Source organism: Takifugu rubripes, chromosome 19, assembly GCF_901000725.2.
Source record: "Takifugu rubripes chromosome 19, fTakRub1.2, whole genome shotgun sequence".
NCBI lineage: Eukaryota > Metazoa > Chordata > Actinopteri > Tetraodontiformes > Tetraodontidae > Takifugu > Takifugu rubripes.
This window is the reverse complement of record NC_042303.1, coordinates 13,793,568-13,819,302: the sequence shown is the minus strand read 5'-3', so window position 1 is coordinate 13,819,302 and position 25,735 is coordinate 13,793,568. Positions and strand designations below refer to the sequence as shown.

Below are 25,735 nucleotides of genomic sequence, written 5' to 3'. Positions count from 1 at the left end.
TTATCGTTTAGTTGGTACAGTGCCTTAATAATTGAAACCTGCAATGAAACAAATCTGCTCTTATGTGAAAAGCAAAAGGACCATTTCAAAACATTCAGTTGGCATTCACAATAATGACCAAAATATAATGATTTTGCTTTGAAGTGCAATAAACGCAAAGGCTGGTAATTTACAAGACGGATGAGTGAAGCCATAATTAATTGGTGGGATGAGTTAACATTTATTGTCAGGTTTAATGATGTGCAAAACTGGTTTGAATTCCCTGCTATAGAATGCGGACTATTGAAAGACAGTAACGGGTCATTTATACCTTTCTCTTTTGTTTCGTCTGTAAATCTTGATCTCGCCCTTGCCGACAAACACTTTTAAAGGCGCTGTTGTAGTATCGGAGCCAATTATGTTATTATGGCTTGTTATAATGCGATTACAGGGCTTGATCCCGGTGATTGTCTCTTTAAGAAGCAGTGAGAGTGAGAGGAGGTGGTGCGGTTTCACACCCCGGGGTGGGAAACGTGGGCGGGGCCTCCAACCGCTGACTGACGGCCGCTCAAAGGCTCTCCCGCACTCCGCCGCGCAACCAGCGCCCGCGACGACCAATCAGATGAGAGCTAAGCCCGCCCATCGAGGCGAACCGGCCAATCGCAGCGGGCCAGGGGAGGGCCCTCCAGCAACTGTTGTGGATCCAACGTGGGACCACGGAACGATCGCGGAGAGAGGAGAAAAAAGGAAAAGTAATTCAAGAAAGGAAAAAACTCATGGTGGTGGTACACGCACGGAGAGGAGGGGGACTAGATTTTGCTATTGACCAGATCGTCGAGGTTTCGTGACCGCAGTCTGCACCTGATGGACCGACGGAAGAACTCCTCTGGGACGGACTGAGCGCATTTGGAAGTTGGATCTATTCGACCGGAGAAGGAGCCGCGGGCAACACGGGGAGCTCCGCCGGAGAGACTGATGATTCGGGATCCGTTCCCGCACCTCCCGCACTTACTGTCTGCATCCTCAACTCTGTGGCTGGCATTCACAACGACCTCAAAAGTCGCCGCGTTCACCGTTTTACCAACTTAGAAGCTGCTGTGATTTTTTTTTTTTTTTTAATAAGAGAGACTACATTCAAAGCTACAGTTCGCTGTTTTTTAAAAAATGTCACTAAAGTCACCAGCACTGCCGATAAAGTAGTTTTTACTGCTTTGCGGACAACTTTTTTGGGACGTTATCTCCAAGTTTAGGGTGACGCACACAGCCGGTGATCTGGGAATCACCTTTGATTTCCAGCCCGCGTCGGACACCAGAGAAAGTTGGACTGGGGAGCTTGTCTTCTTAACCACTCTTCCCTGGGATGGAAAGCGCTCCCCGCTGCAGCAGCCTGTGTGAGATAGTTGCCAAACGAGACATTTAATGTGCTAAAGCGGCGTGCGGTCTCCCCCCAGAGCTGTTCCCGGTTTGTGGGTGCGAGGACATAGTTCAGCGGTCGCGCTATTAAAAGTGGATACAAAATGGCGGCGTCCCTGGGACGATTTGGATTTGATCCCCGGTGTGTTTTGTATCTAATTTTGTCGGTCCAAGTGATCGTCAGTTCTGGAATCAGTTCGGACTTACCCTGTGCCCTGAACTGTACCTGCAGCGGGGACTGGGTGGACTGCAGCAGCCGGGAGCTGACAGCTGCGCCCCCGGACCTGCCGGCCCGGACCGTCTCCCTGTAAGTGAAGTTGCCCTTGCCTATTTATTGACGTGCCCATAACGGGGCAACGCGGTAAAGGTAAAATGGGATAACGTGCAGAGGTTTTCCTCACTTAAACTTTCAAAAGTTTGCAGTGTTTTTTTTTTTTAAAGTTTGCTTCCAGAATAGGCTTTATGGAGGGACAATGTTGTGGTTCTGCTCGTCCCGCTGTAATGAGCACCGATGTGCTCGTTTTAGCTTTTTAATTTCTGTTATTTGGTGAGTTGAGTGAAAGGTCCCTTGCAGCGAGCCCCAGTCCCCTGGTTTAGGGCCCCATTTCTTGTGAACTGAATTAATTGAAGCGCCAGCGGCATTTCTGCAGGGGACCCATCTCATTCGGGCTTGAACAAGACTGTTCTTGCATTTTAGTTCTTTTTACCACGTCTCTTCCAACTACGCTGTGCCATTTTTTTTTGGTTTTTAGTTTCTGAATTAAGGTAAAAAAAAACGAAATTCCCTTGAGTCGTGACGTGCATCTGCCCTTTCTTTGGTGCAGAAACTACAAATCCAAGTGTTGGAGTTTAAATTCCCCTGACTTTTGCCTTTGAAAACCTCCTTTTTACTGAACTAACTGCTCTCTTAGGTTTGAGAGGTAAATAACGTGTCATAACTAATAAACTTTTGCTTTCCTTACACACGACAGGTTCGGCCTTAGTTTACAAATCACATTTCCAGCAAGTGGAGCATTGTCTTCAGGATGGAGGCTTCAACAATCGGAGCCCTGTGCCGCCGGCTTGTTTAGGAAATTGGCCAATCTAGAACATTATCATGGAACCTCAGGAAATTTCAGGAGTTACCAAGTTGAATGGCACAGTTTATGTAAAGACCTCGCCGTGCGTTTTAAGGACGTCCACCGGCGGTTCTGAAACTTCTGCCACAGTTTCACATGTTGCTGCAGAATTTACGGCATCTGTGTTTGTCGCTGGGAATGCGGGGTTAGAGACCAAAGGCTCCCAGGGTTTTCTCTGGCTCAGAATAGACACGAGGGTGACCGTGCACAGCAGTGAGCAGCGGGATCCATCTGCGTAGCGTCGTCTGCTAAAATGTTAGCTGACCATTTGGTATCCGGCGTTCTTTTGTCTGGGCAGCCACACCGTAGCTGGTTTTTTCCCTAACACAACTTTTAAAAAAACAGCTGATATCACATTACTGATTGTTTATCTCCTTGAACCTGCAGATTTTAATATTTAGGAGCTGTAATCTCTTTCGACAGGTGATGAGAAACCTAGGCTGTCCGTTAGCGTTCCCCTGGGAAGCAACCTTTGCGCAAGTCCGGTGAAATGATGAATAACAAGACTTTGTCTCTGGCAGCACCACTTAGCCCAAGTTAAAGTGCAGATTCTGTTTTTCACGTGCGCGGAGCTGCTGCAGCCCTGCTTAAATACCAACGCTCAAGCTTTGCTTTGTGTAAAGAAGAGTCCTTTGGGAAACTCACACAAGTCCGCTTGTAATATCTACTTTATGATTACCTTTACCTTATCTTTCGAGATCCAAGGAGCCGCCGTCTTGTTGTTTTCCGAGGGAATGGCTTTATGGCTTCAAATTATCTTTTAAAACACCTAGGTTGCATATTTCCACGCTGCCCAAGATAGGCTCATTGTGCTGGCGGTTAAATCAAAGGGAGCCGTCAGACAGACAATAATTGTCCTCCATTTATAATACCCGCCCACGTTCAGACCTTTGGGTGCTGCCTGCCGCGCACAGGAGGGATTTAGGGTTTAAACCATACCAGTTGTCCTGTGCTGACTCCAGCCACCCGAGTCAAAGTGAAAGCAGCACGGATTTGACCACCGCTGTCACGTTTATCTCGTGGAGGGCGGCACGGCGGTGATGTTGACAGGGAGGACAGGATCCACATGTGTCGGTAAACACAGGCTTTCCCCCTGCATGCCTCCATCTTCCATACAGTTTTAAGTACATACAGGCGTGTTTCACAACAACCACAGTGTTTTGCTTTACTCCCAGTGGAGGCGGATTAAACCCTTTTTAAGATAAATCAGGCGCTGCCCAACCGTTTGTGTGGGTTTTTTGCAGTTATCTTAATGCAGGCTCTTAAATCCAGCTTACGGTAACGGACAAACAGCTCACTAAAGGGAATAGATGCACATTTTTTAGAGCTTTTGCATGTTCTATGTGCTGAACTCGGATGATAAGGAAATCCTGCAAAAACTACCTCTTTGCTGTTAAATATCTGGCCAAGGTTTGTCTATTGCTTCTGTTAGATGAAGAGTTTAATAACATTCAAAGCGAGTCGGGTCCAACATACTCACATGTTGCCTCTCAGGAGTGGTGCTTTATCTTATTTGGAGTCATGGTAATGTGCATAAAAAGCATTTTCCCCCCACCCCACAGTGCAACAGGCGTAATGTGATTTTCAGAGCAAATAGCAACAAAAGCAGTAATTTGGCCCCCGATAGCTGTGGTTGGGAAGAAATAAGGCAGATTTATAGTGTCATATCCTTACAGCCAGTGTTTCTCCTTTTTAAATAAATAAAAAAGCTAATTTTTAAAAGGTTGTTTAATGTTATATCTGCTACTGTGGCTATTCCCCAAGGTGCCGCGTTAACCAAATGTTCTGATGCAACTCATCCTCGAGCCCTGACCTCAAACCTTGCTAGTAAATAACCCATCATTGTTGGTTTTGGTGGTTTCCATCAGGAAATGAGTCTGTGTTGGTGGTTTCCGGACTGGAGCTCAGACCTCAGCTGGGTGGTTGGTGGGTGGAGGGTAAAGCTGCAGATTTACCTGGCCTGGGGGGGCGGCTGATGCCTTCAGATCCCTTTTCCATCAGTATTGACTCACCACTTATTTATTTTTCCTGTTAGTTGTGCTCACATGGACTTGATAATGGATCTGAAAGTATAATAAATCATAAGTTTGTGTTTTATTATAGCGTAGGTGGAGCTACAACAGCTGTATTACTCGACTGCACGGCCCCTGGTGGTTTTAGTGCATTTCTTTTATGCACTTGCAATCTCGTGGTAACGGGGACGATTATGGCAACTTGGTTGACTGGCGGTCTTCTTTAGATATTTGGAAGACCAACACAAGGATTTAAAAGGGTTTGCGTTATATTATCCACGGCCCTCACTTTTTACGTTGTTTTTTGTCAGTGTTGGAAGCTGATGGTCGGCATGTGCTGTGGGAACAGCTTTATAATAACATGCTAATAACAGTCATTAAGTGTTGCTGTTAATGGTGCTGCACATGTTCTCGGCGGTCATCAGGCTATTGTTTCTGCAGTTGGATGATATTGTAGAATCTTTTTAAACCGAATCAGGAATGATTCCCACCCCCAGTTGCAGCCCAGATGTGGAACAGTTTGGAACTTCATCGTGGCACCGTGGTGTTCACACAAAGGGCTAACAGGTGCCCCCTCCCTCAGTCTAGTGTCTTCATGGATCTCCAACTCTAACCCCTTCTCTGCATCCATCCAGTTGTCCCTATGAAGGCACACAGGGGTGTTTTCCCGCGCCCATGAATGCAGCGTGTAAGAAGCATGCTCGATCGATGAACATCTGGTCGGACTTTCGCAATGTGGAGAGGAAGAGGAAAAAAAAGTGTGACTTGGACAGTGCGATTGTGCGCAGTTAAAGAAGCTTCTCCCCAGGAATTCTGGCTTACTGGAAAAAGCAAAGCGGCCTCAGAGTCCTTGTGTCTAGACAGTTTTACATGTGCAGGCCGCCATTAAGACAATCGGTTTCCCCAAATGGGTGGAGGGTGATTGCAGAATTGCTGTATCCCGCTAACAAGCAGGATAGAATTTGACTGATGGCCCTGTCTTTTTCTCTGCCCTTGAGTCGAGGGGTCAGCCTGTAGCACTCAAATAATAACCGTAGGGTGAAAAGACATACAGCGCTTAAGTACTCTGGACTTATTTGTTCAGATTAATTGGGGGACACTCATTTCCTTTAACTCACAAGGAAAGTAATTGAGTGCCATTAGTTTAAAACCGTGTGTGTACATTATGTGTATATTGTGTGGATAGCAGGATTATTGTGCCTCTTGCTCGAGGAAGTCTGGTCTGGCGTCGTTTGGCTTGACTGAAGGTTCACGCACTTGCCTTGGGCAAGTGCAGACGCTCCTTCGTGACCTCTCCCTTGTTGGTGTGGAGCGCCCCGCGTCACCTTCAGCTTAGCCCCAAAGTGGCAACAGGAAGCGCGGCGGCGCACACGCAAACGATGTGATTTCCTCTACAACGACACAAACCTGTTCTGCGTTTATTGTCGTTAAGGCGAACCTTTTTGGTCGGGGCGTGCCTTGTCAAAATTGTTAAAACTGTGACCTTGTTGTTGTCCGTTTCCTACCTCCGCCTGAAGCTGGTGTTAGCGTTGTGTACACTCTCGCTGCAGTTGCCCGGCTATAAACTGGCTTTAATGACAGGAAGGTTTCTGTGTGTGTGTGTGTCTGACAGTCAGACACTCAGATTATTATTTGACCAGCTTTATGACACTCTGAAATCAGGCACATTAAGGCTTCTTTACCTCCCAAATGGACGACAGGAGGCTTATCGCTGACATCACTTTACACTTTCAGTGAGCAAATTTCACGCTGTATCAGCGATGGAAAGAGGAGAATAATGATGATGTATGTGTACATGAGTTAATCCTTGCTCTCTTCCTCTCTCCTTCATATCTGTTCTCTCCCACATGCAGACCGTGTGCTGGCGTACATACTGTCATGTGCTATGACATCACTCTTCTCCCCTGTCCTCTTACTCCCATGGCAACAATAATACCACTATTTATAAAAGCCTTTTAATGAGTGTGATGTGTCAGATCACCCGTAAGGTTCAGTGTTCGGGGCTGATCAGCAGTTAACAGTGCCCGTAAAGTGATATTTGACAGGTAACGGTAGAATTATCTAACTTTTATGATGACGGGGGTGGGGGGGGGGGGGGGTGCCATATAATGCACACATCATTGATAACTATTAATTTCTTGGAGATCGGCCGCGGAGCCACGGGTTAAACGGGTTTTTTGTCTTAGCTTTGTGTTGAGGGAAACGATTTCTCATCTGGTTCTGAACATTCTGTAAGTGTTTGTTATAATCCAGCACACATTTGTGTTTTGGCAGCTGAAGGAGGATCCCGGTGAAGGTGTTCATCTCTTTGTTCTTATCCAGATGTTTTTATTTCAAATGCTCTGCGTCTCTCACAGAATAGTTTGGAGAACCCAATGAAACAGTTCTAGGAGTTAAATACGGCCCATCTTCTCCATATAAGTGCATATTTAGTGTCAGTTGCCCTCCAGACAGAACAAATTGAGCTCGGTGTCGAATTCAAAATAAAAGAATTATAACACACATGCCACACAATCGGCACAGAGCACTTTCTTTTAAGTGTCCTCGATTTTGATCGCACTGACTAATGTCAAACAGTCCAGCCGGTTTGTTTAAACTAGTTGTACCGTACAATGGAATGTTGTGTTTGAACCATTACGGCCAACTGCTTTGTAGTCTTGGCCATGATTAATCACAGGGGCCTGAATCTATTTCCATCATGCATACTTTTCTAGGCAGATGAGCTCCAAACTAAAAGAAGCTGCCGTCTTATCTCTGGTTTTTGTGGAGCGTCACAAAGAACTTGTCTTCTCTGTCCGAGCAACTAAACCCTAACAATGAGCATCTCTGACAGTAAAATAGTTCTAAAATCTTCAAATCAAATGTGCTGTTTGCAGTTCTCTCAATCCAACTGACAGGTGCTGGTTTTTACAGGAGGGCCGGAGCCAACAGTGGTGGTTCGTGACGAAAGCTACCGTCAAAACGCCGCTGGCCTCCATCTCAGCCAATTACAGGATTTCAAAACACACATTTTTACCACAAAATAGGCCAAATTGAAATACCTTCACTAAAACGTCCAGAGTTGACCCCGGATCAATCAACAACGCTACTTTATACCGAAATACATTTGATTTCAGCAGGAAAAAAAAAAAGATTTTGGGCTTTAGTTGCTCTTGAAACAGGACTGATGAGGAATAATAAGCTTGCTGCGGCTGCTCGGCAAACACTTGGAGAAATGACCTAATTGGAAGGTCACTCTGGAAAACATTAACTGCACTTAGAGTCCACCCCATCTTCATCATCCGGCGGAGGCCGGATGGGAGGCAGTGGTGCAAACCTTTTAAAAGTTTGAGTTGTGTAAACAGCTCAGGTGAAGGACAATGAAGCACATGCGTGCTTGTGCACGTGTTGAAAGTGGCTATGGCATCAGGCATCGCTCTGTTAAGATACACAGAATTGAATTGAATCAGATTTATTGCCATTGTTCATGTAATACACAGTATTACACAAGCTAGGAATTTGTCTTGGTGTGACGCTGCGACATTCAACATAAAGAAGACAACAGAAAAGCCCTGGGCTGAATTTGTGTTAAAAAGGATATATTTCAAATCTGAGGCTCATCTCTTAGGTGACCACACTTTCCCGGTGTTGTATGTGTGCTGGCTGAATTTATGACCCTCCAGCCCGAGGTGTCCCATAGGCTCATGACTGGGAACCATATGTGTGTCCCTGTCCCAGGGGACGGACGGCACACAGGCTGTACAATGTTGAAAATCTAGAGGAGGCTCATAAAAATGTGGAAATTTTGTTGAACACTTTTTACATTTGTCTTTCCCGTTCCCGCTCATCCGGCGGGCAGCCAGCGTACTCTAGACACGGTAACGCACCTCCCAGTCAGACCTGTGCCTGGGGGGCAGCAACAGGCTCTGCTATTATCTTGTCACACAGATGCAGAGAAGAAAGCCTTTTTTGAGGGGGGCTGTCATTATCTGCAATCAAGAACAAAAGACGAGAAATGGAAACGTGTCCACTAAGGAAGGTGTTGAGATTGATGGGAGTAAAGGCAGCGCGAGGCGTGTGATTCCAGCCTGTAGTGATATTATTGACCCCACCTCCACCAATACTAGTTCTGTTTTTTCTGAATAAATCATTGATTTGACGTAACAACCTCTGTCCAAGACCGCCCCCGTCCTTTCTGATGCTACTACAACGTTTATGGAAGACCAAGGGAAAGTTTGGAGAAATAGACCAGGCGGCCGGGAGGCTCGGCCCGTCCGGGCCTGGAACACGCAGCATAAATGAGCCTAAAGTTACAGGTCAGAGGATTTGTTGGTCCTAATCCCACAGACGAGCAAACAAACCAACAAACCTCTGGGAACAAATAGCCATCTTTCGGCAGGCCTGCGAAACATTCCTGGGCTGTCTCTCACGTCTGGACCAGAGGGACGGAGGGGTGGGAGGCAGTCGGCTCAGTGCTGTGGGTTCCATTGTCTCGCCTGGGTTAAACTCCCCACCACACAAACACCACTGTCACTGCCGCATTCCCTCTGCCAACAGGCCGGCGGTGTGCCAGCCAGGCAGGAGGTTGTGTGTGTGTGTGTGTGTGTGTGTGTGTGTGTGTACATATTTGTTTGTGTGTGACAGAGATAGCACTTGTTTATGGTAGGAATAAATTTGATTCATGGAGCCCGAGGAGCTCAATCTCAAATATAAATGTGTGTTATACACACACACACACACATACACACACACCTCTCATCACTCTGATGGCAGTAATGTTGTATCACCGCACAAATCACACTAACAAGCCTCCTCACAAGTCAAGTGTCGGCTATTAAATACACTGTTAGCGGAAAGTGCAAATTGACTGGCAGAGGCGGGCTGTGTGTAATGTTGGGAAAGGGAGCCAGGACAGAATTGATGGGATTGATTTTGCGTTTTCGGGTGCGCTCACTGATGCCAGAGACAATTATTGCCATTGATCTGTGACAAATACAGGGAGTTTGGTGAACAGTGTGGTTATTACATTTAATAACTGGTTGTTTTTTTGTTTGTTTCTTCTCAGAACTCTCAGCCACAACAAACTGACAACCATCGACGTTGAAGCGCTGGACAACCTCCCCAACCTGAGGGAATTGTAAGCAGAACAGGGTCCTGAATCCTTGGACAGGCTGTGAATAATGCAGGCAGAACATTCACATCATTTCTCAATGACCACTGCGCTTCTGCTCCACTTCCCAGGAGCGTTCGCCTGCGTTGCCTTGAACTTAGTCCAATTTAGAATAAAGTGTTGGTTTTCTATATTAAGCTTCTTCTCCAGCACCTGATACTGTAGCCACTGCTGGGCTTGTAAATATTTTATATGGTGAGGAGAGGTCTTGGCTCTGTGTCACTCGACGCCTGTGTGCGTACACACACACACATACACGTACGCGCGCACACACGCTAGGCAAGTGATGATACCCACTATGGTGACATCTTTAGCAGCCTTGCCAGCCAGTCATCTATTACAGGGATAAAATACAAACTTGCTGCAGGTTCTGGTATTGTTTTGAAGCCGCTAAGCTACCGTAGATGATCTCTGCGAGGAAACTTCAGCTCTTTTTGTCTTTTTCAGTTTTGTTCTCTGACCTATTGTCGTTTGTTCTCCTCATCTCAGGCGGCTGGACCACAATGTGCTGACCTCGATACCACATTTAGGACAGGCTGCCTCCAAGATCGTATCGCTCTACCTGTGAGTACCCCCGATGTGCTGCTTCACATGGTAACAGAATTACCCTGCTCTCCGTTGCTGTATTTTTAGGCGAATAGCCTCTTTGAAATGCTCTAGAAATAGTCTTTTGACATCTATGTAAGGCCCATACACCCTCGCATCTGTGAAGTAACACAACCTACTTTAGCTGTGAGTGTAATGCTGTTTCATTAAACAAGATCAGATGCTGCACTTGAGATCTGTTCGAGTAGAAATGGGGCTTCGTCTTGAGCAACCGCCATGAGGTCACATACAGTAACTGATCGGTCTTGTTCATCTGGCTGTGTGCCTGCGGTGACTGTTGCTGGTTGCCTGGAGTGTCAGCATGTAACGTTCCACCTTGACTGCCTCCCTGTTGTGAAACTGCGCCTGTAGGGACTGCTTACGCTTGCATCTCACTAGAGATTTAGTATCTCATTCAGGAAGGGCGTGTGTGCTCTTGTCTATGTCAGAAAGTCGGTGGCTAGCTTTATTTTGATTTGAATTTTAGAAGCTAGCGAAAGGAATGCTTCTGAAAAATATATCCTGTTCAGTTGTGTCATTAAATTGTGTCATTCTGAGGTCACGACAGTCTGAAAGCTCATTTGGTTTGTGGGAATTTATTTCTGCAGAGATAGTTGACAGTTTTAGAGTTAGATGTGAATTATGGGAAGATCGGGACATGCATGTTTATTTAGCACTTACTGAATTAGCTGAATACATCATTTTGACAGATTACAGTGGGATGTTGTACAATTAATGGGGAAATGCAAGATAATTGTGTATAAATGTCTCGTCTTTCTGTCAGCGAATGACCTCTCTGTCCACCTTGTGGTTTGATTGACGTTTCCTCCCAGGAAAAGTCATCTGTGTCGGAAAAGTTGCGAAATCCAATAACGGTTGCCTCTGAATCAGAGTTTCTTAAGACTTTAGATGTAATACAGAACAACAGCCCTGAGACACTTCATATTTTAGATAATGTTCAGAAGTATCGTCATTCCCAAGTTTCTTGGGATTAAATATCAAAATGCAAACAATGGCCATATTATCACTAAAATATGTAAATTAGAATCGTAGCCTAGTAAAAGTGACAGTTTTAACAGCTGCATCTGTTAAAATAAGACATAAATGATATTTTAGTTGTGCTATTCATGAGTTTTACATTAACCCAAAGTTGCAGCTCCTAACGTCTGTGCTGAACACTGGTTTATGCTTTTATAGTTTAGTTTTAGTTTGGATTACATTGGAGATCAGATAGCCTCGTGCTAAGTTGCCTGAATTCTTTAGTGCTTAGTGCTTGCATGCTGATGAACTGACTGTGCAGCCGAGTTCCTGTAAAATCACAGTCATGGTGGAGTCACTGCAGGTGGTAGGAGTCTCAGCTTGGGCTTCCACAGTCTCATCTGTCTCTGAATTTATCCTGATGATCAACATAAAGACTTATCACGTTAACAAAAGGTGTGTGTTGTTGTTCTGCCTTCCTTTTTAGTCTGGAGCTGCAGCGTTAGCACAAACGGTCTTTCTCTTTGTTTAAAGCAAAACAGACCGGAGCAAGTTCACCTTTACTTGTGCAAACTAGAGTCACAGCCTCTCCAGATGATCAGGGTGTCTTTTTTTGGACCGACCGGAGGCCTGTTGCTAGGGGAAAGCCTGTCGGTCTGATGGGAGGGTGGGATCTTTCCAAAGCCACGCAGCTGAAGAGAAGGCCCACTTCCAGCTGCAGCTGTCACTCACATGGCCAGGCCAGCGTGGAAGAATAAAAAGATGGGAAAAGAGAGGTGGGCAGCGGTATCTCAGGGGTCACGACACCACCAGAACACACTTTTTCAGGAGTACGGAAGTACAACAACAGGAAAATATTGGAAAATTAGAAGCCAGAGTTGTTTCTATAGGCTAATGTGGTTTGGAATGTTGTCAGACTGCAAGTTTGTTCAACAGTGACACACGCACCTCGTTAGCTTGCTGACAGTATCACTGAACACGGCACGCTAATCAGCCTCCTCACAGCTGCCGAGTCTTTGAATAAATCAATATTATGGAAGAGCATGTAGGTGATCTACATTAATCATGGTTAACATGGAGATTTTCCAGACGAGAACCAGGTACAGCTCTGTATGATTACATATTTAAACAAAGAAAAGATGTCGGCCTCTTTCATTATTAGTGGGATTTGGAGTAAAATGTAGAGTCTTTGCAACCTGTTGTTGGTCTGTGGCTTCTCCCAGTTCAGTGTCCAGCCTGGTAGAATGAGTCACAACTATTATTCTGAGACGGTTTAGCCACCGAGGCTGAATAAAAGTACTCTGTTGGACAAAAGAAGCAAGCCGTTTAAGGACAAATCCAGTCTTTTCATTGGTGGAGAACTGATCCAGCCTTTTTACTGTTTCCTGTAGCCTTCAGGCTATTGTTCTCATTGACAGACAGCATATATCCTCTCTGGTGGGAATCATCAGGAACAGATAAGCTCGCGTTTTTATGAGGGTAGTTACTAACCCTAACCTTGTTAGTCGCGCATCACTCAAACGTTGTGCTAGTTTCTGGTCACTAACCTTAGATGGACTGATGGAGTTTTCAGTTTAATTAGATAGCCTATCAAAGCAGCCCAAATCAAAACGACCCTCAGTGGCAGTGGTCCCAGAATGCACTTGTCAAACCCGCTGGGTGTGCATGACTTAACACAGCCAGGCTGTAAAACCACACAACGCAGTTAAAAAAACCAATATGGAAGTTCCACCACGGAAGCCCAGACTTCTCCTTTGTTTCATTGCTCAGTGAAGATCAAAGAAGCTTTTTAAAACAGGCTGCAGTGACCCGAACCTCCGGATGATTCGACTTTGACGCGATTGGATTTTAATCCCGACCGTAACTTCAGACCTAGAAGGAGAGGACGAAAAAAAGCTTCCCTGGTGTAACGCCGTGTACATCAAAGAGGTGTCGAGATGAGTGAGGCTTTGACAATCAGATGGTCGATGAGGCACTGTAAAAAGATTTAGAATTTAGAGGTATTTAGAAGCAGGACAGAGCGAAACGAGACTTCAAAGGCAGCAGAAACGAACTCGGCTCATCTTTATCTGAGATGTTGGAGGCCCTCTGATAATCACATTTGTGAACACTGCCAGAGACGTGAGTGTGTGTGTGAGTGTGTGTGTGAGAACTTCAGCTACGCTGAGCTCGAGCTTCATCTGTGTGTCATCCACAGCTGGAGCCTGACTGTGGGAGGGGTGAGGTTTAGTGGTGGGAGAAGGCGGGGGAGGGGAGCAGAGAGGTCAGCCTCTCCCACCAGTTTCAGACAGATCTGTTTTTCCCAGCAAAGGTCAACAGCTGTTGACCCCACTTACCCCATCACCCCCCCATACCTTTCCTGAGCTTTTCTGCTGGAGCTCACTGCAGCCACTGTCTGCTGCTTTGTCCCACACGTGCACTTATTTGTTTGCGAGTGCGTGCGTGCGTGCGCGGGGGGGGGGGCTCGTTTTTAATGGTTCCTGCCACTGTTTATTCAGGTGGGCTGCTGTGACGCGGACCCTCCTCGCCTCAGACACCATCAAATGTGTGTTTATGTGTCTGTGTGTCCATCTGCTGGCTGGAGGGTAGAAAGAAGGGAGGGGCGTCTCAGTTGGGACACATTTTGCCTCCAGGCTGTGTGGTAACGGGTGTTTAACACCCCCCCATTAAAAGTTGTCAGTGAAAGTCAGGAGGCGGATTATATGGAGTGAAGGCGGACAACAGGGGTGAGAAGGATGCTGCCTGAGGGAAGAAGTGTTTACTAAAGAGACACGTTCAAGGACGCCATCACGTTGCAAACGCGCACGTGCCGCATCAGATAAACATTCGATACTTGAGAGCGTCTTTCTGTTGGAGGACCGATCCTGTAAAAACAAAAAAAGGTGACTTATGTGCTATGAAACGCAGCAACGCCACAGTTGCCGCCTGTCTGCTGACGTTTGAATGCAAATTCCGCCGCCTACACGGAAGCATAAAGGCGCAGCCTCCGTCGTGCACGCGCTCTCCTCAGGCGCTTCGTGCATATCTGGAATATTTCCCCGAGTTAGGAAAAATGATTCCGTGATGGAATCTGGTCTCCTCCGAAGTTCAGATTTTAATCCCCTTTCCCCAGTTGTAACGCGGAAACACGCTTCTGAAACATGGCGTGACGTGGCGTGACGCGTGCACGCGCTTTGTGCACACACAAATGTAAACATCTCGACGGAGACTCCAGGTGTAACGAGGTGGACGTGCAACAGGGTTCTTTATTCACTTGTGTGTTTACAAATGGAGCATCTGTGTTGTGTCGCTCTCTAAACTGTCCCCCGGTTTTGAAATGCACAACAGTTCCCTCGTCTTTGTCATGTTAAATTTGACCCAACACAAATTTTTAATGGCACAGAAAATGCAAATGAATAATTCAAAGTCGTTGCAGTCAGATCCCCCAAATAAAAGCTGCGTGCTTATGAACGGGGTTAAAAGGTGACCAGTTAAAGTTTCACTAGATGAAAAACTGCAGTCAACTAAAATAAAACTGGGGAGGGAAAAGACGATAAAATGACTCCTGTGCTCCCATTAGTGTCCTCAAACCTTCATTTCGATGAAGAGAAGTTGTGGATCATGTGAAAATATTGCTGCTAACGGGATGACAGCACCCAGCGGAGGACCAGCAGAGACTCGCCCTCCTTCTCTAACCTTCTCTAAAGAGGCCAAATATGATCAAGATGCTTCATCCATCAAACCAATTCTGCATTTTAGCCTCGGCGAGGATTACAGCCGTGTCCTTAAAGGAGGCCAGCCTCTCTCCTTAAGTACACATTTAATGGTGCACGAAGTCCTCTTTGTTCTGTGTGCTCTGCTCTTGTGCCAGAGTGGCTTTAGGGAAGTCTGGGAATTTGGAGTGGCTTCCTCTGGTGACAGTAACTCCTCTGGTGCTTTCACAGCCAGTGATGGGAACGCTCTGCAGGTGGAAACAGTAGGTCTTCAAATGCAAACAAGACTCACCTTTTTGTGTTTTATCCTCCTCCAGACATCATAATAAAATACGCACGATAGAAGGCAGTCGGATCGCACCGCTGGTGTCCGTGGAAACTCTGGATTTGAGCAATAATGACATCACAGAACTCAGAGGATACAGCTTCCCAGCAGGCCTCCAGATAAAAGACCTGTGAGTAGAACCTGGTGATGATACTTCGTTGTAATTCAAGTGATTCTCAAGAACCGATGTGCTGTTGCGTTCAGGTACCTGAACAATAACAAAATCGGCGCGTTGGAGCTGGGAGCGCTGGACCACCTGGGCTCCACCCTGCAGGTGCTGAGACTCAGCAGGAACCGCATCAGCCAGATCCCCGTCAGAGCCTTCCAGCTTCCGAGGCTGACCCTGCTGTAAGTACCCCCGCATCCATCCATCCCCAGGCCCGTCAGGGTTTGATTCTAATCTGTCAGAATATTCAGCTTTAGTCTTATTACAACCGTTATATTGTGTTGCGTGAGTACTTAGCATCACGGCTGGTGTGTTTTCAGTGCTATTAGCAGGAGCCGTCTCTCCAGGGTTGGATAAAACCCAGCTAGGTAAACACCTGAGCCATATGAGCAGTGATTTATTGCCTCCATCCTTATCCCCACAGTGGCTGTTTCAGTCCCCACACTGTGAGCCTTTATCTTTGTTAAACTTCCCGCTAGCATAACAGCGCGCTTAACTGATTTGTTGCTCAGCGGTTCCAGTCTAGTGAGCGACACACTTAGCGCCGTCCTCCCCATTGTGGCTCCAGCAGTTTCCTCAGGTGCCTTTTGTCAGACAGGTGGACGCGGTGATGCTGCACATCGCGCACACACGAGCTCATGGGGATATTTATGTGGCCGACCTGAGGGCTTTGACAGCCCGATTGACCGCTGCAGCATGAATAAATAACCATCACAGCGTTTAAAATTTTACGCCATGTTTGTTGCTGGGGCATCTCTTTTGTGTTACTGTTAATTTATGGAGTCATAAGCTGACCCTGGTCGGTAGGCTAACCCCTCAGTGTATAGAGTCCTGGCTTCCTGCCACCGGTGGAACGGACACCAGAGAGGAATGTGTGTAAAGCTGGGGGATTGTTAGCTACAACCCTCTCTGCCTCCAGCTGAACCGTGCAGGATTTCTTGGTTTTGACTACGATGTGATGGATGGAAGTGTACAATGAGGGCGAAGCATTCCTCAATCAATGTCTGTTTTACAATGTGGGACATATTTTGACACTTTGAAGCATGATTAAACGTCTCCCCGACTCTTTTCTACTTCCTTTCAAATGTTTTTACTTTCTTTTTCTTCTTCTGCAGTGAGCTGAACAGGAACCGCATACGTCAGGTGGAGGGTCTGACCTTCCAGGGTTTGTCCAGCCTAGAAGTTCTCAAATTGCAAAGAAACAGCATCAGCAAACTGACTGATGGAGCTTTTTGGGACCTGGCCAAGATGAAAGCCCTGTATGTAAAAAAAAAAACCCAACAACCCTGCAGTTTGAATAAAACGCTAAGAAGATATATTTATCTGACATTCGTCTCTTGCAGCCACCTGGACTACAACAATCTGACGGAGGTAAACAGTGGCTCCCTGTATGGACTGACCTCCCTTCAGCAGCTATTCCTCAGTAACAACTCCATAGCCCGCATCAACCCAGATGGATGGAAATTCTGCCAAAAGCTGAGGGAGCTGTGAGTAGCACTAGCATTTAAATTAGCCTAAACCCTCAGACCCTCATGCCAGATGCCCTCATGCAGAAAGCTTTTGGTAGACTGTGGTTAAAGACCGTAATCCTGTAAAGATGAGCGCCAAGGGAGAGCGCAGGGCAACAGAGAAATCAAAGCTGATGCAGTTTGATAAAACAAATTGGTAGTTCTTTTTAAAGCTAACTGCAGAATGTGTTACGTATCGTGTAATCTGAACCTCTTGTCCTGTAGAGAATCCCAACACAACCCGCCCATATCATCCTCTGCTCTCTGAAGGATGAAGTGACACTGTGCTTTAACGCTCAATACACAACGCTATTCTCAGAATAAGCCTGTTTATCCCATAATTAGAGCTCAGCTCAATAGCACTGAAGCCCTCTGACAAGAGGTTTTGTATTCGTTTCTGAAGCGCGGGGTTTTAGCAAACCAGCATGTAATCCTTTACCGGTCGTGTTGTGGTAATTTCACTCAAGGATCACGTTCACAGCCTTTGTCTAGCAAATTTGTGAGCCTATCCTGTTGTGTAGACACGGCTGCTGTCATCGCTGATGTAAAGTGCCTCCTAAGCAGAGGCCTCGCTGCCTGTAGTGTACAGACACAGCTAGCATTCGCTTTAGTCCGTTTGTGCTCCCAGCAACACCAGTGACAGCAAAGAGTGACCTGTCCTTATGAGGAGGCTGTTATTGCATTCCTGACGGGTTCAGCGGGGGGGGGGGGGGGGGGGGGGGGCGGCAGGGTGGTCTGTGCACACATGACTGGTCGAGCACACCTAAGGCTTGGTCACAGAAACAGAGGGCAAGAAGGCAGCGAAATGTTCCGCTCTGCCTTTATCAGCTCTTTAAGAAATATTATCGGCTTTGTCGACTGTTTTCATCCGCGAGATGTGTAAGGAATAAATTAGCAAGAGAAAAAGTTTTGTGGCTTGTTTGAAGGTTTTGGGCAACAGCACGTGGAGTAGACATCTAACCTAAGTTAACACCGCCTGTTTCCTTGGACGGGTGACAGCCAGTCGTCTCCTTCCAGACCTCACACAGAACCGTCTTTTTCCCCTCCCTCCGTCTCCCCCTTCATGTCTACCTCCAGAAATCTGTCGTACAACAATCTGACTCGCTTGGATGAAGGAAGTCTGTCTGTGCTGGGAGACCTCCACACCCTGCGCCTGGGCCACAACACCATCAGCCACATCACAGAGGGAGCCTTCAGAGGCCTCAAGGCCTTACGTGTCCTGTAAGTACATCACCGTGGTATTAAATAATTCACTATAGAGGCCTCTGACGGAACACCGCGTACCTGATAACCCACCATAAAGGCTGGGGTAGGAAGAAGAGGACGTGGGAGCATTACCTCAGTGCTTCTCTCATGTTTTCCTTTCTTGGCTTTCATTAATCACCTTGTTTCATTTTGCAATGACCTTTAAAAGCTCTCTTAATGCACATTTCTTCCCCTCTTATCTTTATTGTGTTCTGTCATATGTTTAGGTAATCCTTCTGTGCACACACACGTCTCTGTCTTTTTATTCAGCTCGATCTGCTCTTTCAGTTGTATTGCCCCCGCTCTCGGTGTCTTTGAGGCAGCCCTAATCTAATCAGTGAAGGGCAGGATGGGCGTAGACTGGGCCCTGAAAAGGAGCTGGGGGAGCTTTAATTGGGCCTCTGCTGTGGGTTATGCTGGCATGGGGCTGGAGCCTGTGTCAGGGTGTGAAAGCTCCAAACAAGCCAGTCTTCCATCTAATTCGGCCACGGGGGCTGTTAGCTCGCCGGTGCCCTCCCTCCTCTGGAGCCGATCTCGCTGCTCGACACCCCCACCACTGGCCTTGCTTTAACAAGGCGGTGGGCATTCACATCCAGCCAGCCAGAAAGAGAAGGAAATTGGCAGCCCCCTTTCTACAGTCCAACTTAGACAGCAGCCAAAGGAGGCTGAAAAGAACCAGAGGGGAATTCAGAAAGGAAGAGCAGGAGGGGGGGGGGGGGGGGGGGGTTATTGTTCACAGAAAGAAGGGTCCTCTGGCTCACTCACTTGTGTTTTCGATGCACAAAAGTGTTTGAACGTTGGGACACCAGCAAAAGTAGCTCCCCGGGCCGTCTGAGGTGTTCAGGAGTGCTGCAACTGGGTAGTTTCTGGTTATATTTCAGAACTTTTCCTGGTCATTTCTTCCTGAGGCACTCTCCCCCCTGCTGGGTTTGCAGAGAAACATCAGTGCACACGCACACACACACACACACACCCTCCACTCTTCTCCAACGGAAGAACGTGCTTGATTGGCAGAGCAGAGCCGGTCTTAAGACCAGGTGCAGCGGGGGTGTGGGGTGGAGCGAGGGAGTGAGCAACGGCCAAGGGGTCACCCGTGACTCCGAGACCGGACTGTGTAATGCCTCAGCGCTGGCCAAGCCTGTCCCTGTCCCGCTTCTCCTCCCATCTCTCTTTCTCATCCCCCTCTTTTCTCTCACTCTCCACAGGGAGCTGGACCATAACGACATCTCGGGCACAATAGAGGACACCAATGGGGCCTTCTCTGGGTTGGACAGCCTCAACAAGCTGTAAGTGTCTCCCATGGTGCCTTTTTTTCTTAACCTCGGCTCCGCCCCCTCCTTCGTTATCGCCCGCTCATTCTCACCAGCCAGAAATTCGATTTTCTCTCGTCTTTGTGGACAGATCGGAGCTCTTTCTTCGGTCCACCGTGGCTCAACCAATATCAAATATGCCGTAGTCAGCGTCGGTTTGCCCCCAGTTCAGCCTGGCTTTCATTATTTCACTTTTTGTAATCTCACCAACAAGTGGAACGCCCAACGTTGAAAAATATTCCAGAGTTTCTGGCAGCAGCACTCATCAACCTGTGGGATGAAAAGATGATGTCCTGCCAAGATGGTTCCCAGTGTGAGCCCTGCTGAAGGAGAAAGGCCAAGCTGAGGAGAGAGAAAAGGGGCTTTTCTTCAAGCTGGCGGGGGTTAGCGCCCCAATAGGCTTACTTCTATTTCTGCTTCATGCCTCCACTCTCCCCTCTCTTGCACAGCCCTTGTTGTTTGGAACTGAGAGAGGGTGAAATTGAGGGCTGCATTCAGCCATCAACATCAAACGTCCCACACAGCCCGCCCTCTTGACCTCGCCCCTTTTGTCACGGCGTTGGTGGGAGAAGCCCACTGCATCCCAAAGCTGCCAGCGTGAGCGATGGGGGGAAAATGCAGCAGAACGGATGAGACATCAAAGTGCTCATCACAGCAAATGTCTTTAAAGCAGCTTATGAAGGAGGAGAGAAGGTTCCACAGATGAAAATACTGATCAATCATTACTTTCCTGTAAATGAAAGAGTGGCTTCTGGTCGTCCCTGGGAAGGTGCACTTTTGCTTGTGTGGATGAATCTGAACACTGGGGGCTTCATTGTCAAGCAGCCAGCCATGTCTCCCCTTCCTGTGAAGCCTTCAATGGGGGGGGGGGGGTAGCAGTAGGGAGAGGGTGGAAGGAGGGATTAGGACCCTCAATCAGGGAGCAGCAGCTCATTTCTGGGCTCAAACCAGGCTTGACAGAAAAACACACATGCAGACACACTCACATGAGTATGTCCTTATAAGATCTGCATGGGAACACACACACACACACACACACTCTCACACACACACACACAGACACAGTAGTTGCTGTTAACGTCTAATAAAGATAAAAGTGGTCTCAGAAGAGCAGCGCAGAGTCCAGGTGCTCCCTCCCTATTTCCCAGTTCCCTCTCCAGTTTGATCTCCTGCCCAGTTCAGATTACCAGTCCCTCAATCCCCCTTTTCCACTGGCAGGTTCAGTCACTAATTGTGTATCTCTGCTTGTTTCTACCCATCCTTCTCCTGCACAGAATTCTGTTTGGGAACAAGATCAAGTCAGTGGCTGAAAATGCCTTTTTGGGCCTGGAGAGCCTGGAACACCTGTAAGTATCCCACAATGATCTCCCGCTCATCCCAGAGACAGAAACCTAAACCCATTTATTGTGCAACGACAACCACGTTTAGTCTGCTCACACACACACACATGCACGCACACACGCACGCACACAGCCATTTATTCATGACACATCTCAGTCCCAGAAAAGGTGAAACTCTTTTGCATATTTGGGATTGTGAACATCATTTCCTGTCCAACAGAAACCTGGGAGGCAACGCCGTGCGCTCCATCCAGCCTGATGCCTTCAGTAAAATGAAGAACCTCAAAAGCCTGTGAGTTCTCTTCTGTTTTTAACACTTCCAGCGTGTTGATTTATGCGGGCGCTGACACTCCGGCTCTTTCCAGTCTCATCCAGAGCGACAGCTTCCTGTGCGACTGCCAGCTCCAGTGGCTGCCCGGCTGGTTGGTGTCTCGTCTGCTGCAGGCGAGTGTGAGCGCCACCTGTGCCCACCCAGAGGGCCTCAAAGGCACCAGCATCTTCCAGGCTCCTCCCAGCAGCTTCGTGTGTGGTGAGTATGTGACCTTTGCCCCCATCCTGGAATTCACACACTTGCAAACGTGCGGTTTGGATTCGCCGGCCTCTTCAAGCTACAGTTTTCCGTCCTCTTCCCTTCAGATGACCTCCCGAAGCCTCAAATCATCGCCCAGCCCGAAACCACCCTAGTGGTCCTCGGCAGCGACGTGCGTCTCACGTGTAAGGCCGTGAGCAGCAGCTCCTCCCCGATGGCCTTCGCATGGTGGAAGGATCAGGAGCTACTTCGCGACGCCGAGACGGAGAACTTCGCCCACGTGCGGGGTCACCGCCCAGGCACGTCCGAGGCCCCGGGGACAGGAGCAGGCATGATGGAGTACACCACCACCCTGCACCTGCGGAACGTCACCTTCGCCCACGAGGGCCGCTACCAGTGCATCATCACCAACCACTTTGGCTCCACCTACTCCAGCAAGGCGCGCCTCATCGTTAACGGTGGGTTGGCAACGCCGAGGGGCTCGGGGCTGAAGCTGCACGGCGTGTTCTTAGTCGCATTTGGATGTTCTGCCCACAGTTCTTCCGTCCTTCATCAAGACGCCCAGTGACAGCACCATCAGGACGGGTCACAAGGCCCGACTGGAGTGTGCCGCCAAGGGCCACCCCGCACCGCAGATCGCCTGGCAGAAGGACGGCGGCACAGATTTCCCCGCCGCCCGGGAGCGCCGGATGCACGTCATGCCCGACGACGACGTGTTCTTCATCACGCACGTCAAACCGGAGGACATGGGCTTGTACAGCTGCACCGCCAGGAACACGGCCGGCACCGTTTCTGCCAACGCCACTCTGACCGTGCTGGGTAAGAACCAGAGCAGGTCGAGCCTGCACTTCCACTACAGATGGTGACCCCCCACCCATCCCGCTCCGCTACTGGGTGTTGAGGACAGGCGGGAACGCCGTCCTGCACCGCTCAGCACGGAGCTGCAGAATGATCCTATTTTTCTTTCTGTGCAGCTGTGGCCTTGCTGTAGGTCAAGGACCAAAGGTCAGAGTTGGGGGGTCAAAGGGGGGGTTGGGAGGGAAGAGAGGAGTGGATCTCACAGAGGGGCGTTTGTTCGGCATTCCCACCCCCCCCCTCCTCTCTGTGGGAGGGATGGTCACGCCTGCTTCACTGCTCCCAGTTTATTGGCTGTTTTACACTGTTAAATCAAACAACGCGGAGCTGCGACCCAATAACCATCGCGGGACACACACCAGCTTTTGTCCTCCGGCTTTGAACTGAGCAGAGCTGCTCGTGGTTAAAAAAAAAAACCCCACAGGAAATGGCGACGCCGCCTACAGGCCCGGCGGCCGCAACGCAGCACTTCCCCGAGGGGGCTGAAACTGAGGGGCCCCCTGTCTGGACAAGGAGAGGCTGGGAGAAAAATGGGAGGCAAGGACATAGAGAGAGAGTGTGTGTGTGTGTGTGTGTGTGTGTGTGTTGAATTCATAGGTGGAGAATGGAGAGGGAGAAAGTATTGATGGGGGGGCTCCTGAAGTGGGTTAAGTGAGATCTCTTAATCTGTGTGTGTCCCACTGTGAGTGGAAGTGCTCAGTACGAGAGGAGAGGCCCACCTCAAAACACACACACACACACACACACACACACACACACTCTGAAGTAGCAGAGCAGTGTGACAGAGCTGCTGTTTGTCTGGGTCTCAGAACATCTCCGCTCCGCTCCGCTGAGTCACCCGTTTGGAATCGATACTTTAGGAATCGATCCCGAGGCGGAGCAGAAACCTGAGAGCTCAGAACCTCTGTGAATAGAAACGCTGACTCGGTGTTCCGGCAGCTCCTGATGAGAACTCTCCCCCCCCCCAATCACAGAAACGCCCCACCTGGTTCAAGACCTGGAGGACCGGCGAGTGGTGGTGGGAGACACGGTGGCGCTGCAGTGTAAAGCCCTCGGCAGCCCGCCGCCACGCATCACCTGGCTTCGCAACGACCAGCCGCTGCGCCCCTCCGACAGACACCACTTCACCCCCGGCAACCAGCTGCTGGTCATCAGCCCCGCCTCCATGGAGGACGCCGGCCGCTACACCTGCCTCATGTCCAACACGCTGGGCACGGAGCGCGCTCACAGCCAGCTGATGGTGAGCCAGCGCCGCGGCCCCTGCTCGCCCCCCGCGGGGCTGAACACCGTCACCATCGGGATCATCGTCATCGCCGTGGTGACCAGCATCGTGGTGACGTCGCTGGTGTGGGTGTGCATCATCTACCAGACGAGGAAGAAGAGCGAAGAGTGCAGCGTCACCAACACAGGTGAGCTCACGCTGACGACAGGCGGCGTCCCGTTGTGGCGACGGCCGTCCTGCTTCAAACATCTGGTTTTGCTCTTCCAGATGAGACCATCATTCCTCCAGATGTTCCCAGCTACCTGTCCTCCCAGGGCACGCTGTCCGAGCGGCAGGACGTGTGCATCCGCGTGGAGGCCGGCGGAGGACCTCAACCCAACGGCCACCTAGTGGACACCGCTGGTACTACAGGCGCTCCCTCAGGCAGGAACCGGTTTGGACTTAAGTAAGCTAATAACGTGCTATTTTTGTGTTCTGCAGCCTTCGACGGTGCCGTTTTGTGCACCGATTGCATGGAAAACCGCAGCAGCTACTCCAAAGACCCCGACTACCTGACACACGGGTTCGAGTACCAGCAGCACTCTGCCCCCTCGGCCTACTACCACTCAGCACAGCAGCACGACACGGGGCCGCGCTCGACCTCGCTGTGTAACGGCACCGCTAACAGGATCCAACAGGACGGTCAAGAATTCCCACAAAACAACAACTTGTTAGAAGGGAGCCAACATGACAGAAAAGGTCCGTTATTTAAAATCTGATGATTCAGCAGATGGACAGAAACAAGCATGTTCGTCTGACCGCTGCTCTTTTTGTCCCTCCTCAGCGAGCAGAGCGGGAAAAACAGCGGCGTTGTCGCCGCCTCAGGAAGACTCCTTCCACAAGCCGGTGAAGCTGGCCGGAGTCACGAGTGACTGTGAGCCCGAGCTCAGGCAGACTCTGCTGTCCAACGGACACACCCTCAGAGCCTCTCAGAGTGAGAGCGCCCCCCTGAGGAGAGCCAGCGACTAGCGGAGGCGCATTAGCACGAGGACTTTGTTTTGTTTTCTTTGCACTGGGAAATAAACTGCTACCTCATCTCGAGGACTGACTCTGACCCTCCTGGACCTGGACACAAAAGGGAGCGGCAGGACGGCAGCGTCCTGACTGTGGAGGCGGAGCTTGAATGGGCGGCGCCCCATGCGAGCGTATCGGCTGTACATAGTTAGAAACCTTCTTTTTGGGAGGTTATTATGAAAAAAAAAGGTTTAGCTCAAAATGTGACTCGCATTTGAAACATGTAAATGTGGGGAATCTTGTACAGTGTACGTATGTGCAGGGGGAGACAGAGAAATATACCTTTGGACGTTGAACTGTACATAAGAGTTTTGCTATTATATAACTTTTACAAGAGAGTATTTGAATTTATTTGCATGACAAAGAAAGGAGTGATGGTATTTTTATTTTACTTCAAAAACACAAAAAAGATGCCTTTTTCAGCTTTTTCCCAACATCCAGCTGTGGTGCCTTATTGCATGATCAAAGAAAACGAGACTTTGTGTGAGATAACTGGTACAAGCTAACACTTGATTGCACTTGAATGTTTTTCGCTGCCAAACACGGTTTTACAGAGACGCCATTTCCCTTCCGTTGTTGTCGAATGAAGAAAAAGCTGCGATTATTTTTGGTACTTCGGAGAAGAGAGCACTTTTCCTGTTCACCTCACAGCCCTCCCGCGTCTCTGGAGCCGGGAGGAAGCCCTCTAATTAGCCCGGGGTGCTAACTTTGCCGTAATTTAGCAACTGAATGTGGTCGAACTAAGGGTTCTCTAAACGCCAGTAATGTTTTCCCTGTTGAAATGATCTGAAGATAACGCACGGTCGGGGAGAACGTGTCCGTGTTCCTGCTGTAAGGACGCCTACATCGACTGGTGTACGCGTGCGTTTGGCCAGTCTGAACTTATCAACGTGACAGAAACGCCTCTGGTGTCACCAGACACGGGGGGGTTTCGTTGTTTAAACCAATCCCAGCGTAGCAGGTGAAAAGGGACGAGAGGCACACTTCATGTTGGGGTAACTTATTGAGACGGTGAAGTGTAACGTGGCATTGAAGTGTCTAATAAACCCCATGTTGCTGTTACCCAGTGGTTGCTTTGTTTCGCTCGTTTGGCGACGAGTTAGCGCACGTGACGCGGCGGTCGCGGAGGAGCCATTGTTTCAAATGGAGCGTGCACGAAGAAGTAAAACCCGGAGAGGCCTTGATCTTCGAGGCAGCGCACGATCTTCCGACCAGGAATGTGTCCCGGCTCCCAGAAGCGCCGCACAGCGGGCGTA

General features: G+C 48.8%; 1 protein-coding gene and 1 long non-coding RNA gene across 3 annotated transcripts; one reads left to right on the top strand and one right to left on the bottom strand.

Moving 5' to 3' along the window:
• Positions 1-199: 199 nt before the first annotated feature.
• LOC115246784 (uncharacterized) lies at positions 200-1,725 on the bottom strand. Of its 2 annotated transcripts, XR_003885856.1 has the most exons (3): positions 1,600-1,725; positions 1,263-1,366; positions 200-671 (listed from the first exon to the last, which is right to left on the bottom strand). It is a non-coding gene; the product is annotated as an uncharacterized lncRNA (long non-coding RNA). The 2 variants fall into 2 exon arrangements; XR_003885855.1 differs by lacking the exon at positions 200-671 and having other exon boundaries at positions 1,214-1,366.
• lrig1 (leucine-rich repeats and immunoglobulin-like domains 1) lies at positions 1,366-25,541 on the top strand. Its single transcript, XM_011614079.2, has 18 exons — positions 1,366-1,699; positions 9,567-9,638; positions 10,161-10,235; positions 15,244-15,381; positions 15,456-15,599; positions 16,533-16,676; positions 16,761-16,904; positions 18,003-18,146; positions 19,376-19,456; positions 20,755-20,826; positions 21,041-21,112; positions 21,186-21,349; positions 21,457-21,807; positions 21,887-22,168; positions 23,179-23,613; positions 23,694-23,828; positions 23,907-24,164; positions 24,250-25,541. Exons 1-18 carry the CDS (start codon positions 1,497-1,499, stop codon positions 24,432-24,434), a joined length of 3,099 nt encoding a protein of 1,032 aa, XP_011612381.2. The 5' UTR covers positions 1,366-1,496; the 3' UTR covers positions 24,435-25,541.
• The last annotated feature ends 194 nt before the right edge of the window (positions 25,542-25,735 follow it).

What these genes read in the sequence shown, in the direction of transcription:
- lrig1 (XM_011614079.2), top strand. Translation starts at nt 1,497, where the DNA reads ATGGCGGCGTCCCTGGGACGATTTGGATTTGATCCCCGGTGTGTTTTG. An exon ending in CTCAAGGCCTTACGTGTCCT is followed by an intron (nt 18,147 to 19,375) that starts GTAAGTACATCA and finishes CACTCTCCACAG; the next exon opens with GGAGCTGGACCATAACGACA. An exon ending in GGCGCGCCTCATCGTTAACG is followed by an intron (nt 21,808 to 21,886) that starts GTGGGTTGGCAA and finishes TTCTGCCCACAG; the next exon opens with TTCTTCCGTCCTTCATCAAG.